General features: G+C 37.6%; 1 protein-coding gene across 1 annotated transcript in view; it reads left to right on the forward strand.

Moving 5' to 3' along the window:
• Positions 1–480: 480 nt before the first annotated feature.
• Positions 481–17,007, forward strand: part of Alk (Anaplastic lymphoma kinase) — a 714,232-nt gene continuing 697,705 nt past the window's right edge. The window contains exons 1-2 of the mRNA XM_083111550.1: positions 481–541; positions 2,411–2,500. Of these exons, the coding sequence (XP_082967676.1) occupies positions 481–541; positions 2,411–2,500 (151 nt within the window). The remainder of the gene's footprint in view (positions 542–2,410; positions 2,501–17,007) is intronic.

A 17,007-nucleotide genomic window follows, 5' to 3' on the forward strand; every position in this document is an offset into this window, starting at 1 on the left:
AAGTTACTAAAAGCACGTGATGATACAATCTTAACACTTGTGTGCTAAACTAAACAAGTTACAGTAAAGAATGTACAATCTATGCACAAGACAAAGAGATTCAACAATACAAGTGACATGTTAAGCAACAATTACTGTGCATAAGATTAGACAAAACATAAACTGAATGCGTATGTCTCGCAGGGCATTTAGCATACCATTTTTAACAAAACCTTGTTAAGAAAATATTTTAAATAATATGGCGACCACGCAGGATCGTTACAGCTCGATACCCGGTGGAGGCACATAGTGGCTCGGAGTTCACTTTAAACTGTAGGTCCAGTCCCGATTAGCTTTACTGTGCATAAAGTGGAGCAGCAAACCAGTCAATCAATCGTTAATATTTGAATAATTTGCATTTCTTATATTTAGCGTCGCTATACTTATACTTTCAACTAATCGCGACGATGAGAATGTATGATGATTAGACGAAGTTGGTGAATGGATACTCACAAAGGACCACACATATCCAGGCCGGGACTCGATCCCGAAAACGCCAGTGGTAAGACCAAAAGTCGACTATTTTAACGCACTATCAGGATGGAAGATTACGTACAAGGTAACAAAGATGAAGATTATTGTTCAATATAAAGGTGATGGACCATATTTAACCCAAAGGCAACGTAGTTTCAATAAAGTTGTAAATGATGTTAGCTGGGTATGCTGAATCCTATATAATGACCGAAGACTACTTCTGTTTAGTGGTTACGAAAGTTTCTCTGTTTTTTGCGTTTTGTCTCTGTGTTATCAGTTTACGATCTCAATACAAAACGTAAATCTAGAGTGGATGCAATATATGACCATAAAAACCGAAGTAATAGTTTTGGAGTTAAATTGAACTAGTCTATTTAATGTCTGATGAAACCACATTTTTTTTGCTGAAGTTCAAGCGTCCGTAGACATTTATTGCTTTGATATTTCGAAGTTAAAACTACACCATTTTTCACGTTTAGAAACACCCAGGCGGAGCTTTGTGTGGTTGGTAATTAAAAGTTAGGAAAAGTTACCAAGTTTCAATGTTCCTTTTATCCACTCTCCCATTCCAAGTTGAGATGCGGCAATCTTGTTCTCGGATGCTGGGCGTGAGAAAACCGAAGGAGGAAGTTGTGCGCACCAAAGCGACTGGGAAAATCAGTTCGTTATCTTCAGCTCTAGACTAATTGAGTCAAAGGAGTTTCCTGGAGTGTTTTAATTAAATAAATCATTCGTCCTAAGACGGTGAACACGTCTGTCCACTTTGAAGCATCATCGTAAGCCAATATGATTTTTTTATCTGCCTCTATCTAAGCTTTCAATTGAATTTACATTTGTTTGCGAACTCAAATCGATTTATCTATATCGGCTACAAGATGACATCTTAATCAACACGTTAATTGAAGTTTGCACAGCTCATCCGTTTTGTCCTTTACAAGATCGTTTCAATACGATAAAGATAACGAGCACGCTGTAAAATGGATATTGATTATGTCAATAACGTTTTATTATCTTCTTAGTGCTACTAGCGTGCTCATGAATAAATCCAGACCAGCATTTTCCAATCGAACCTTGGCAAGCAGGTTTAACGCAGAAGTGACAAGCGACATTCGATATATGCCAGTTGGAAACGAACCAATGAATGTGCGTCACACCGCATACCTCTGCACTTGATTGGTCGGTGTCTCGTGTCACTCGGTGTGAAATCAGCGGAGAAAACTACAAGTAACATGTTTTGTAAATGTGTTCATAATCAATTCACGAATATGCTCTTTGCAGTAAAAGACAAACGTACTTACTAAGGTCTTGTGGGTATAGAAAAATACACATATGCTCCTTGTGGGGCGAAATATGCGTATGTCCAAGCGGTATTCGAATTTTCGTCGAATGTTCACGAGCGTGTGCGAAGTGACAGTTTCATACTCTCTGACACAAATGCATGTGAACTACTGGAAATGTTTAACAATGTAGGAAAATCAAGAGAGGAATTATATCTGGGAATTCAGAAAACCATGAAATGCATTCACTACGCACTGTGAATGGCATTAACACTTACTAGCTATGAAGAGAAATGCAGCGTCATCTGTCATGCAAAGGGTTGCAGTTTTGCCACTACTAAAACTTAATCAATTGCTCTATGTTTTGCTGTGAACATAATTTTCCTCACTGCAATACGAGCAGACTTTAAGAAAATGTCTTATGATTGTTATCGTGCTTGCTATCCTCTGTAAATGGTCAACATTCATCTATATTCTAAAGACATAAATAAATCCGTGATTTATATTGGACTTCTGATTCACTGAGCCAGTATCAAAGTTCTTCTCTTCAAATTCTCAAGTTGTATGTGAAAATAAGTATTGTGTATTCTCCTAACATACATTTATTCTCTTTCTTCCAGAACGATGCCAAGTACCTGATTCGGAAGACGATCAACGTTCGTCACAGCTGAAAATCTGCAAAATTAAACCTTACTGTATTCGGCAATGTGGTAAGTGAAACATCTTAAATTTTGAATATCATTGAAGTAGGGAATATATCTAAACTTGTTGCCTAGTGTTCTTTGCTTGACAGTTTGATTTTGATTTGCAAGTTTACACATCTGAAGTTCACATACAGATTGCTTGATACAGAACATTCTCCCAGCTTAAGATTTAATTTTAGTTCACGGAATTTTGACTGAAAACGTTTTGACGGAATGCAATGATTCGTGGTTCATAATTCAGATCATCAATCATGAGAGACACAAAAGATTTATAAATGCAATATTGAATGACGTTACTGAGAAAGTAATAGATTTCGTTTGTCAAATACGTTAATGTACGAGATTTATTACTTGAGATGGCCATTCCTTGTTGTCTGTTGGTCGAATTTCCTTTTTTGAGTACGTCTAGAATAATGAAGAGCTAAATTTTCATGGTAATACGTGAGCTTATGTATCAATGAGAGGACTTGCCTAGACAGCAACCGTAATATAAATAAATCAACTCTTCCTTAATGGGCGAAACACCTCAGCGTGAGTATTGATTCATGAATTGCATTCGGAAAGTTACTTTCTAAAATTAATTGAGTTAAAGTTACGTTACTTGGTTCAAAAGGTAACTGGGTTACAGTTACTCATTTTTAAAAAATAACTCAGAGTTGCTGGTACACTTTTACAGTTCCTTTTTGCTGGAAATTTTCTTCCCAACAAATTACACATCGTAAACAATAGTCATAATTGTAATGAAACAATATATGAAGACTTACATTTGCTTATAAGCAAACATAAGTCTCCATGTATTTATATTATTACAATAGAAAAGAATAATGGAACAAAAACATTGAAATCTTCAAGTGCAATTAGGAATGACGAATTACAATAAAAACCTGGATGTTCTAAATTAAGCATGCGACGAAATTAATTTCACCTTAGCATCCAGAGAAGATACGCAGTTGGAAACCAAGTTGCAAAATGTAGCTCTTTCCCCGTGTTACAAAGTTTCAAGTTAACAATTTAAGTGTATAAAAGTAACCCTTGATAACGTTACTTCTGTTTCAAAAAGTAACAATTAGACTACAGCTACTTACTTTGTAAATAATTCGTAAGAGTTAGAATCCCTCCCCAAAATTTGTACTTGTTCATTGATTGATTGATTTGATTTATTTTGCTTCGTATTTCTGTCACTTTTGGTTAATCGCGAAGATGAAGATGAATGGTGATAAGATGAAAGGACAATCACAAACACGCATAGACTACACAACACAGGTTACACGGAGGATTATACTGGCCGTGAGTCCAGACGCCAGAGCCTCGCTAGTCTGCAAAATACAGGCCAGGGTGTGAAAAGTATCACTCCTTACGCCCCCACTTGTACTACTTGTAACTGCATTGTTCATAACTGAAGAACAAGTTTGTCATACTGTCAGTTTGTCGGCAGAAATATTTTTTTAATAATATATGTGATTGATTATACAGGGTGTCATTTTAATGGCGCCCACGGACCACAGATTCGTGTAGAGGACATCAAAACAAACAACTTTTCTCAGTAACATTTTTCACGTTGGTGCGTCAATTCGACGCTACAGCCGTTCAAAAAAGACAGTTTTGCCGCCTGGATGCTGGCAACCCAACACAACATTTGATCGGATCTGTGACGTCATTTCCTGCGGCGAAACAGCGCACGGCAGGGTTGCAAGGAACACACAAATTGTGAAAAATGACAAACTACCAACCACATTATTAGCTGTAAAACGAAGCGAGAAACGCGTCCAGTAGACTGAACATCATAGCCTACCAGCCAGAAGTTCAGCAGTCATCTCAGAAGAAGGGGGAAGTGAACCAACGATATGACAAATGGTAAAAAAACGTATTCAAAATGAATACTCTCAATTGTCCATATGCTGGGTATTCTATCGCCATATCAATTACCGCCTTTTCCTACCAGAGGATCCACTCTATTAGCGATTATTGGCTTCTTGCAACTTATTTCGTATAGCGCTTCTTCACCTCCAGTTTCATATAGTTCTTTAAATATGTAGTAGCTACAGGCCCGTTGCACCGGCGGCAAAAAGCCGAACAAGGTAAATTTCAGAATTCGTTTGTCTATGCATGAACGAAGTCGCCACCAGTCGGCGCGACCATCGATGCTAAATCCTAAATTTCTCATTGAAAATGTAGTTTAAGTCTCTATTAATCAATAATAATCAATTGTACGTGATTTTATATTTCATTAATCGTCTTTCGCTTCTTAAACATGTATAATAAAAATCGTATTTTGTAGTCACTGTTTATTTATACATGACGTGACGAAACATCGTTCCATCATGGACGGCACATAGGAATGTGATGTTGATTGATAAATCGACGAACTTGAAATCAAAAGCTTCAATAATTACTCGAAATAAAAAGTACAACTAAAATGTGCTATACTGTGTGTCGTTCTAATCCAAGAAGGGGAATCCAGAGCTGATCTTTATAAAGGAAATCTTGAAAGGTTAGTTAGTTATGAATTGTGCTCACTCTATGTGGGACATGTGTATTTACAGTGTAAAAATGATTTTGGTTATGGGGAAAAGTTGTCAAAGAGAATAATTCGGTTTTAGTATTGTATCATTTAAGTAGAATGACACATGGGATCGTATCATATGTTGATTATTAGTGTATATGTGAACGGGTAATGGTGCAGATTGTGTATGTATTGATATTTACAAGTTTCACAGGAGAACGAAGGCATCGTAAATACTGGAAATCACCATTGAAATAATTTGAAAGTTCAGAAAAAAAATTTGTCCGTGTTAAAGATGCAGAAAATTGTAATGTGTGAGTACTAATGATGTATTGAAACGTATGTTGTTTGATTACTCGTGCTCCTAATCGCTGCTTCCGATTTTTTGTTTCCACATTGAAAACATTATAAACTTTAACAGATCATTGAAAGTTTCTAAATAGCTACTTAGGCGATGAAACCTACCAATATGGGCCTCCCCCATGGCGCAGTGGTAGCGTCATTGCCTTGTAATCGAGGGGTCCCGGGTTCGATACCCGGTGGAGGCACAAGTGGTTCGGATCCCACTTTAAACTGTAGGTCCAGTCCCGATTAGCCTTACTGCGCATAAAGTGGACTTAAAACAGCAACTCAAAACCAAAAAAAACCTACCAATATTTAGACGATGAAACCTATCACACTTAAAACGTACGGATTGTTACAACATAATCACATAGGAGCATAATTATAATGCTAAAATCCCTCAAACCTACACCTAGCATAAACATATGCATTAGAGTGATGGAAATACAGTTATCTACATACAAGTTCATCAATGTGTACTTATATACCTACATGAATAGAATTCGATTCAGCTTTAGTTCAAACGTACAGTTCCCTTATTTCCTTCAGATTCATGTTGCATCTTACTATATTTAACTCTTTGGTGTAGAACCCAAGTTACATTAGCCCCGCTGCAGACACCAAATGTACTACTTGGCACCAAATCGACGAAGTACACGAGTTGGTGTTGCACCGTATAACTAACTAGACGGTTTAGTGCAAGGAGAATGAAAAAGTGCAGCGAACTAGACGGGGTTATTGTAAGTCAAAGTTGTTTCTTTTTTGGCACCAGTTAGGTTAGGTAGTAAGGTTCAGTGGGACATAACTGCTGAGTAGGTTCGGAAATTTAGTTCAATGTCCCTCTTCTACAATAACAGTAATTTTTGTATTTGCATTGTCCCACACTTTACGGTTCCAAGCAAAGAATGTAACTTACAATGAGAAATAATGTAAAAATTGAGTAAATATGAAGAAATTGAACATATTACATTAAATAAAATATTTACAAGCAGGTAACATTTCCCCCCAATATAATGGACCTTCTTTCATTTTATACATGGCTATTCTTGTATGGTCTCAATTCAACAGAAACTAACAATGATCCAGTAAATGAATGTTCCTTTAAGTATATTTTCTTTGTGATGGCAAGCTTTTTACTCAGATCACAAATAACTATACACCATGGAAAATATCTCTTTTGAATGACAAAAAATGGAAAATATGTAAATCTTGTTGCATTATGTTGTATTATTACATGTTTCTAAAATAATTTATTTTCTTTTACAGCTCTGATATGCATGGAAAGAAATATGGCAATAAGATATTATTCACAATACTTAAAGAATAAAGAGTATGTGGAGTGCAAGAAACAAGTTCGTGTATGATGCATTCCCAGATATAGAACCAAGTAAGTACATTGCAATGTGGATTCTGAATGTCGTCAATGCTGTCTTCACTTTGCTCACTTGCTTCACCAACATTTGCCACCGTGGCATGCCGCTAGCATATACTGTTTTTTTCTAAATTCTCAAAAGAGGTACTAGTGATATGATCTAAATCATTCAATCTTACAATTTTGGACGTTATTTCAATGCTTTTCATGTGTGAAAAATTTCGTAGGAAATTTAAATGGGATGCTGGAAGTTACTTTTAGATTATTTAAAATATGATTTTAAAATTTTACTGTTCTGTTTAAAGTCTTATATTTTTATAAAGAAGTCTGGAGGACTTCAATGCATTGTCATATGTTAAGCAAAGAATATTAATTGCCAATGTTTCAATAAATACATGTACCTGTATAACAATGTGTTTGTTTATTATCCCTTTCATTTGTTATTAGCAATAATATATTATGTTTTACTTTTCTACGGAATCATTAATAACTCATAAAGTGTAGTGCATTTACTGTGAAATTGTTATTTTCTTCGGGAATGTTTCTGAGAATTCCACGAGAAATAGAACATGTCACCATAGTGAGTTAGTTGTAAATGGTTTATTTGATGGACTTTCATTAACAGTATTACGGTAGCATTGAATACAGTGGAAATTAATTTATCTAGGATTTTTAAGACTTATTTCAGTCTTTTATTCTAGATTCCATGTATATTTAATGTTAACAATATAATTTACATAATGGCACTGAACTAGTTTCTATGTTGTATTTTCCAAAATATTATTTCATCTACAGAACACTGAATGTAAGTTATGATAGAAATTAACTGTAGTGTAAAATATTTACTTTTATGTACAGCATAACATAACCCATGATTCTACAGCATCGTTTCTCAACCTGTAGGGTGCGACCCACTCCTGGGTTCTGAGGGAACATTTGGTGGGTCGGGAAGTTGGGCTCAAACTTTGTTTACTGGGTCTTAAAAACCCATTACATTAAATTACTTAGATATATTGTTTTAACAATTTAAATTCAGGCCGTGTTGTTGTAAAAGAGGACTTCGACTTCGATGTTAGCAAATATGTGATTATAAACTGGGTGCACACCCCTACAAAGTAATTCCGCTGGTGCCCATCTTATGGGTCCCATGAAGTGTAATATTACTCAAGGTGGGTCCACGACTGAAAAAGGTTGAGATCCACTGCTCTGCAGCACTGGAAGGACCTTGGCCTATCTTCTGACTGCCAGTCTGCCTCCCACAACCCTAACTAGAGGTGTGAAGATCTTCAACAGCGATGGGATGATGTGGGGTCAGCACATCGAACCCTCAGCTGTTATAGATTTCCCAGATTGGGTTGCGCTACTCACTTGTAGGTCCACAATTTTCTCAGGATGGTGGGTTGCCACCAGTCAGTCCTATACACAGGCTGAAAACCCAGAGACTGAACCCAGGTGGACTCAAGCCCGTAAGAAAAAACTGTGCGATGAAAGTCCTGTTAATATATTACATCACATTTTAAGTTTGGAAAACAAGTAATGGCTATATGTATATATCTTTTATTCCAGTATATTTCATACCTACAAGCCCCCAGCCGATTTGTAATGGTTTCGTTAGATGAATAGCGCGAATGTTCCATTAGTAGTTCTTAATAATACGTTTTATGTTTTATTCTTATTTCCTGAAACAAAACCTTCCAATCCTGTATTTTGTTTCCTTGGCATTTTCAGCATCAAATGGGTACTTCACTGATATCAATTGCAGAGAAAGTGTATGCATTTGTCTTTCGTTTTATGAGTCCATAGACACATGAATGAAATTTTCTACATTGGTAAATCACAAATGTCTACATCTTGCGATTGAATATGGTACACAAGGGAGAAAATTACAGCCGATCCCCCTATAATACTAGATATTCAGTGACGGCACCAGAAACAGTTGCTGTATCCTGCAGTTTGCCGCCCACGTTAAACTGTACAGCAATTGTTATGAAGAGAAAGAGATAATTTGGGAAATATTGCAAGATGGCTCGAGCGCCCTTTAGAACACCTTGGGTAGCGCAATGATCCGCTCACCCCACCCTTCCATTCCTGCTTTTATTTTCTGCTAATAATTCGGATATATCTCGTAAGGTCGTATTATTTATTTTATTTAAGTGCATAAAAATGTTCTACAAGGATAAATACCATTGTTCAGTTAATGCAGGGGTCCTGGGTTCGAATCCCTGTTAGAGCTTTCTTTGTCATCAATGTTTCATAGTATCGATGCGATTAGCCTAAAATTGAAAAAATGCGACGCTAAATTAACAACGACGAGGGAGGGGTAAAACGCATTGACCTACGAACAAAGTAATCGCCGTAGAGTTTACACAAGATAAAATTGCGATTTGCCCAAAATGTCAGAAAAGCAAAGCATAATAGGGAGAATACGAAATAAAAATACTTATTGCCACGGATAATACACGGACCATTTTTCATGCACAACGGAATGATTTACGTGCTGGAATTTCAGAAACTTGAAATTATATTCCTATGTTGTGTTTCTGGGCTACTAATAATGTATATCTCGTAACTTAGATGTAGAAATCATTCAAACGTAACATGCATTAACTGAACAACGGTATTTATCCTTGTAGAACATTTTTACGCACTTAAATGAAATAAATAACAAGACCTTACGAGATATGTTCCGAATTATTAGCAGAAAATAAAAGCAGTAATGGAAGGGTGGGGTGAGCGGATAATTGCGCTGAGACGCATTCAATTGTCACTGCAAAGAGTAAGACGTGATTGGCGGAGAGGTTGCTATGACAACGCTTTAAGTTTCGAAGGCGCCGTAGGGTGGCTCCACATGCCATTTTTGGTATACGCACAGATTACAAAGGAGAGATAGGAAGTAAGCGATCTTGTTAATCTGTGGTAGCTATCTCTACTATAACCCATAGCCTTACATGATTAACTCTGCCTACATGTCAAATATCAACAATAAATTTTATTGTACTTGTAACTTACATTTGGCTGTTTACGCCCAGCTACATGTCAATTATATTTACAAATCTCGTTCCAAGGTTGATATCTACAGGTTTGTGTCCAGATGCCTTGTGGTACTTTTGTGCTGATAACGGAAGTATCCGAGGTTCACGTTGTTACATTACGGCTAAAACACGTACAACCACAGTAACAATCTAATGATGAATCAGTAGCGAATATACTGGCCTGTTCAGAGTTGCAAAGTATTACATGTGTATCCGGTGCATAGATAAACACAGTCGTCGGAGAGTTTGTTTTACTATTATTTATATCCCTGTATTTTCAAACATTTTTGTCAATTGCCTCATAATGCCCTGAATATACATTATATTATGTGTTGCTTACCTTTGTAATTTTGAGATCTTTCATTTCTATTTTGTCATCTGTTCAGTGTGTCACAGACAACTAGTATCAGAAGGACGAAGTGGATAGACTAAATTGTAGATACCAACTTGGTAACTAGATTTGCAAATATTTGATATGTAAGCTAAGACAAAATTCGATATGACTTGAATTCTATTTTCTTTCTACCATTTTTCGTATCGTTTGTTTACTTCCTGTTAGGTTACAAAACGTGTTTTCTCGTTTTGTTTTACGGTACATAATGTGCCTGATTGTAGCTATGACATTTTTCACAGAATATGTGTGTTCCTGGCAACCCTGGAACGCATCGCTTCAAAACGGGATATGACGTCACAAATGCAATCAAATGATGTGTGTGGTTGCCAGCATTCAGGCGTCAAAACGGGCTTTTTTGAACGACTGTAGCGCCGGAACGATGCACCAACTAGAAAAATGTTACTGAGAAAAGTTGTTTGTTTTGATGTCCTCTATAAGTTTCCGGGGTCCGCGTTCTCCATTAAAATGACACCCTGTATATAGCGACTCGCGCACTATTGACGTGGCCTTTGGCCACGTCTCGTACGCTCGCCGACGTGCTTCGCTTATTTGGAAAGTTTTGAACGTAACTTTACATGTGTACGGGCTCTAATATGGAATAAATATTCAAAGTATTATTGCCAATTCTTTTAATGATCAAGTGAGTAAGCAATAACAGTTTCAAGAGAGTTAGATTTCTTGCATAAACGAATTCAATAGCGATACTAAATTGAAAAAGCAATATTTACTCTTCTTGTCATTTCCACATTTGTAAACGTAATTGAAAAATAATTGCTTTCCGTCATTCCCCATCAAATTTCTACCTCTCCTCTGTAATAAATTCTGATGCTCATGTTTTGAAATTCGAAAAATCTATCATAATTTCCTTACAGTAGTTTTCGGGGTGAAAATAAACTTTCTTTAAGTTCCCTAGCAACGTCTGTTTCCATGGACAACAACAAACACGGCAAGCTCTAAAGAAGTGCTTGTTATTATACTCCCTAAACATTTAGTTAAAACAAGCACGATGTAGATATTTTCGCATTGAGTATAACAATGTATGCGTAATTGTATCTGGACTGAATCTTCTTCTTATGTAGATGTCACCCTTGTTTGAGGCACTTTTTCAAAACCAGGAGTTCATTCATCTGTGTGTGATCTGTGATAAATATAATGTATCTCGACAATTAAGAATTGAAGCAAACAATGTATGCAAAAGAAATGCCCGTGGGAACGGTTGCTAAGGACGTGAATAAAGGGCATTTTCACCCTTAAGGAAGGGCTAATTGAGCGATTTTTAAAATTTTGTCGGCCTTTTGGGATGATTTCATGGAGGGTCGTAGTCGGACATTTTTTGCCTCCGGGGCTTCCTTCATGGAGAACATTTATGTCAGTGAGTCAGTCAGTGGTGGGATTGGGGCTTTATATTTATTGGACTCGAGTACCTTTGACGTGGCCTTTGGCCACGTCTTGTACGCTCGCATACGTGACCTTCGGCCACGTTGTGGGCGTAATCATATTATAGATGGGGTAAAATGTCTGCATGTTGTATTGGATGAAGGGGAACAAGTGTATATGTTCGTTAATTTGAAAAGTTTCGAAAGTTACTTTATATGTTTATGATCTCTAATAAGGTACAAATATTCCAAAGAGTATTGTCTTATTTCTTAATTTTAAACTGAGTAAGTAATAACTGTTTCAAGATAACAATTCAATGGCGACACTAAATTGAAAATGCAATATTTACGTCTTCTGTCATTTCCACATTTTTGAACGTAATTGGATAATTACTGTTTTCCGTCATTCCCCCCCAAATTCCTACCTTGCGTCTGTAATAAATTCTGACGCTCGTATTTTGAAATACGAAATATCTAGTATAATTCACTTACAGTAGTTTTTGGGGTGAAAATAAACTTTCTTTAAGTTCCCTAGAAACGTCCGTTTCCATGGTGAACAACAAGCACGGCAAGCTCTAAGGAATTGCATGTCATTATACCCCCTAAACATTTAGTTGAAACAAGCACGATGCAGATATTTACGCATTGAGTATAACAATATATACGTAATTGTATCTGGGCTGAAACTCCTTATTATGTAGATGTCACCCTTGTTTCAGGCACCTTTTCAAAACCAGGAGTTGATTCATCTGTGTGTTACTTATCTGTGAGAAATATAATGTAGCTGGACAATTAAGAACTGAAGGAAACAATGTGTGCAAAAGAAATGCCCGTGGCAACGGTTGCTAAGGACGTGAGAAAAGGGAATTTTTACCCTTAAGGAAGGGCCGATTGAGAGATTTTTGAATTTTCTCGGCCTTTTGGGACGATTTCATGGGGGGTCGTAATCGGGCGTTTTTCGCCTCCGGGGCTTCCTTCATGGAGAACATTTATGTCAGTGAGTGAGTGGTGGGATTGGGGCTTTATATTTATTGGATGGATGAGGTTGGTTGCATTTTTAATGTCTCTTTAGAGGGGTTTACCTTACAGAAACGGAGGAAACATGACTATTTGGAAACACTTTTGAAGATCTTCAAGATTCAAGTTGTTTTTACAGGACACATATAGTCTTCGTAGTGAGTTTCGGAAGTGTTTTTCTTTCCTTTGCATTGGCCAGGAATTTGGAGAGCTTAAAAAAAACGTTATTAACAAAAGAGGAAGCCCACTTTCCTGTTTTAAAGGCCGCCATTATTAACACAAATTCTCTGCTCCAGGAGTCAAAGTGGCTTTTTTTTCAGCATGGAGGAGGCTCCCAGAAACGGGCCACATTAATTATATGTTTTCAAAAGTTTGCCGCCTTGTTTTCTTGGATCTCCCGTAGAGCAGTATAATCGATCTGTTTGCTTCAAAACCAGACTTTTTTTTCACGTTCTCAATCTGCACCTGAATCTAATTCTAAACTTTTCCTCCCGCAAACGACGTCTTTCCAACCTCTAAAGATATAATTCAATTTTTTATGTGGTTTTCAAATGACACCTCCTGACCCGTAAGTTTCCGCAACCTTACAGCCTAATATATACACTTTATTACACCCTGAAAGCTAGACTGCCTATTGTGAGGTTCCCAACACACAAGGAACAGAGTTGCTATTAATATGAGTAATTTGCACCCTTCTCTCTCTCTCTCTCTCTCTCTCTCTCTCTCTCTCTCTCTCTGTTTCCTGTAGAGTTTTTTTCTAGTTTCTGGTAAACGCACGGAGCAGATTTTTACTGTAAATACATATCTTTATGTGATGCTAATAAAATCAATGTTATCATATTTACTTATTTATTTTATTTATCGGCTTTTGCACGTACATGGCGAAGTTAATGCTTTAGTTAATGCAATTTCTTAAACATTTGCTTACATCTATTAGCAAATAAAGTATAAAAGAAAAAAATAAAACTCACCCTTTGACACACATAATGAAAAAGGCAGTACAGTTGATATTATACACACACATGCACACACACCTTCTCGTTCTTACACACACACACATTCTCGTTCTTATACACATACCCGTATTTTGTATTATCTTTGTGAATCGTAGTGTGCAAGCTCGGAAAATACTGTTTTTGTTTTCCATATTAGCTTTTAGCACAAACGTTTAGCTATTTTTACATATAATTTCCACATTTCCTGACACACACACATATTATATATATATATATATATATATATATATATATATATATATATATATATATATATATATATAACTGCTCGCCATTAAAATTGCAACACCCAGAAGGAAATGAGATAGAAACACGAAACTTGGCAAATATGTAGTTCATAATAAGATAAGAAAATGATTACAGTTAGAGCTCGGTGGTGTGACATGTGACACGTAGAACATGGTTGCATAACCCCAAGGAGCTAGTAGCGTGTACAGCCTCCACGGGCGGCAATAACTGCTGCAACACGGCGAGGTATGGACAGAATGAGTCTATCGATGTCTGCTTGCGGCATGGCGTCCCAAGCGGCTTCCAAACGGTGCCAGAGGTCTTCAACATTACGTGCCGGAAACCTAAGTTGGGCCAGCCGGCGACCCACCATGGACCAGACATGTTCAATTGGCGACACATCCGGCGAACGTGCTGGCCAAGGAAGCAGGGGCACGTGGTTAGCTTCCATAAATGCGAGGACATTCCTTGCAACATGGGGGCGCGCGTTATCCTGTTGAAAAGTGGCATTATGCAGTGCATGGATTAATGGGACAGCAACAGGGGTGAGAACCTGTGTTATGTACCGTTGGCTGTTCAATGTCCTTTAAATGAATGCGAGAGAAACGCGAACGAACACCTATGGCGATGGCACCCCATACCATGATACCCAATGAAGGCCCTGTGTGATGATGCATGATGCAGGCGTCATGAAGCCTAGTGCCACGGTGCCCCCACACGCGTGTACGTCCATCATGATGTTGTATACAGAAGCGGGATTCATCAGAGAACACTACAGCATTCCACTCCGCCATCCATGCACGACGGTCTTGGCACCATCTCAGACGCAAACGCCTATGCTCTAGCGTCAGAGGAATCCGCAACAGTGGGCGCCGGGAAAAAAATTCCCCGGTTCGCCAAACTACGAAGCACGGTTCGTGGGGACACTGGACGTTGTAAAACATCCCGTACTTCATGCGCAATCCTCGTTGACGTGGCCGTTCTGTCTGTAAGGGCCATGCGTATCAGACGTCTGTCCTCTCGTTCCGTCGTCCGACGCGGACGTTGTGAACCTCTACGTCGCTCTACAGTGCCTTCCTGGACCAACTGGTTCCATACACGGATCACTGTGGATGCATTCCGTCCCACACGGGCACCGATCTCACGGTAGGATAATCCGCATTCACGGTATGCAACAATTCGGCCGCGATCGAACTGGGAAACCTGCTGGAATCGCTGCCGTATTCGACGACGTGACATTGCTGACCGATTTTAACACACTACACTCACGACCATGCACTTTTACTGCTCTTCTGCACCTATCTGACCTGCTACAGGTACCACTTACCAGATGGCGTGGCAGGCGCACATGACGCATGACGGCCTTGAACACCTAATCATTTCCTTCTGAACCTCTCCTCTACACACTGTGCACATTTCGTCCGATTCCGATTACTCCTTCTGGATGTTGCATTTTTAATGGCGAGCAGTTTATATAATGATATCACATATTAATGCTCTTAATACATATTTAGCATATATTTTACGCATAATATATTTTATGAAAAGTAGGGGTATATCATCATCACTATTTGCCATCGATGATATGTTTAGTAGAAGCTAAATTATTTCGGCCGGATATTTAATGGAAACATGGCCCCTATCTAAAGTTTCACGGAACCTGTGAACGTTTCGAGCATACAGCACTGAAGCCTATTGCGTTTTATTTAGCTAGATGAGCCTCTGCTTAATGAAAATTGCCAGTTTTTACAATTATAAGTCCATATTTAATTACATATTTTGATTAAACTAGTGTACGTATTTACATTATACCAGCACTTTTGCCTGTCCCACTGTATTACACTTTTGCACCAGTATGCCTATTTGAGCATAAAGCAAAGCAAATCTTAATTACTGTACGGATAGACTATGTTACATTTGGTTCCAAGGAAACCGTGTTGGCCACCACGTATCTCATATTTGAATCACCCTCCCCATTCAAACTCAGTGCATATAACACTAACTTATCACATTTTTTTGCCAATGGAAGTAAATCAAAATGTATGTAAATCAAAGCGTTTAGGAACCGTAGGCATTCAAGAATGATTGCACACTACAAACAGGTCCAACTCGCTCCCATCACATAAAGGGTATTTCCTAGCATCATCTCGCAAAGTAACAGAGTTCGAATTTATATCAAGAAATATTAGCATCACTCACATCACCTCCACCTGCGGCCTCGTGTGAGGAACAATGGAGGGAGAGCAGCAATAAATCATTCAGCCACTCACCCAGGCACTTCACGATTCGTTACATCCAGCAGAGACAAATTTAATAAATTTACCCTCCCCATAAGACCAAATCACAATCACATGTCGTGGTTTCTCTCAACATCAGAGATACATCCATTAGCTCTGTATCATATTTTGTTTCAAATTACATTGTCATCAAATGGCTGAAGTTCAGATTAACAGTTTTTCAAATGGAAAGCTGAAACTAGTTTGCTGTTTTCTATAATATTTAAGACCGCTGAGCACCCAACGAAAACAAAAACAAACAATGGTTTATTTCTGCCATAGGCACTCAGAGTCACAGCCATAGAAAATTTGTCCTCAATCATCCTCAGTAAGCACTTTGTAAAACGAGTTTCGAGATAAATATTTTGGTTTCGAGTATTGTGTTGCTAACCTAACCAATTACGTTAATTAATTTAACTAGAGATGCACAAGTTAATATAACATAACATAACATATCGTTGCCGCAATGCCAAAATCACGAATGTGCAAATTTTCGCTTTTTTACCTAGTGCAGTTTGTATATTCCTATGCTAATTTATATAACCTGATGAACAGTCATAAGTAGATACATATTTTACTGATGACAACATTTATCCTAAGGTAAAATCTGTTTTTTTTTCAGGGAACTGGGATGTTAAAAAGCTTATATCTCAAAACTAAGATTAACCACATGCTTGGTTTTGAGATTGGTGCAATGATATAATGTAATATAAACAACCACAAAATAATAATGCACTCATTACTTTTTCACTTTTATTGTATTCATTGTGCATATATGAGCGCACATGTGCAATTTCATTAATTTTCAATAATTAATTTATTAATATTCATTCAATATGAATATGGAAATTTATTTCTAGAATCGTAATTTCCTTTTGTATGCCAATGCTTACCCACAGCATGAAAATTATGTAGAGTTGTCTTTATGTTTCTATTACCACACACATGTCCACACTC

The sequence above is a fragment of the Lepisma saccharinum genome, chromosome 25 (assembly GCF_977018435.1).
Source record: "Lepisma saccharinum chromosome 25, izLepSacc3.1, whole genome shotgun sequence".
Classification (NCBI taxonomy): domain Eukaryota; kingdom Metazoa; phylum Arthropoda; class Insecta; order Zygentoma; family Lepismatidae; genus Lepisma; species Lepisma saccharinum.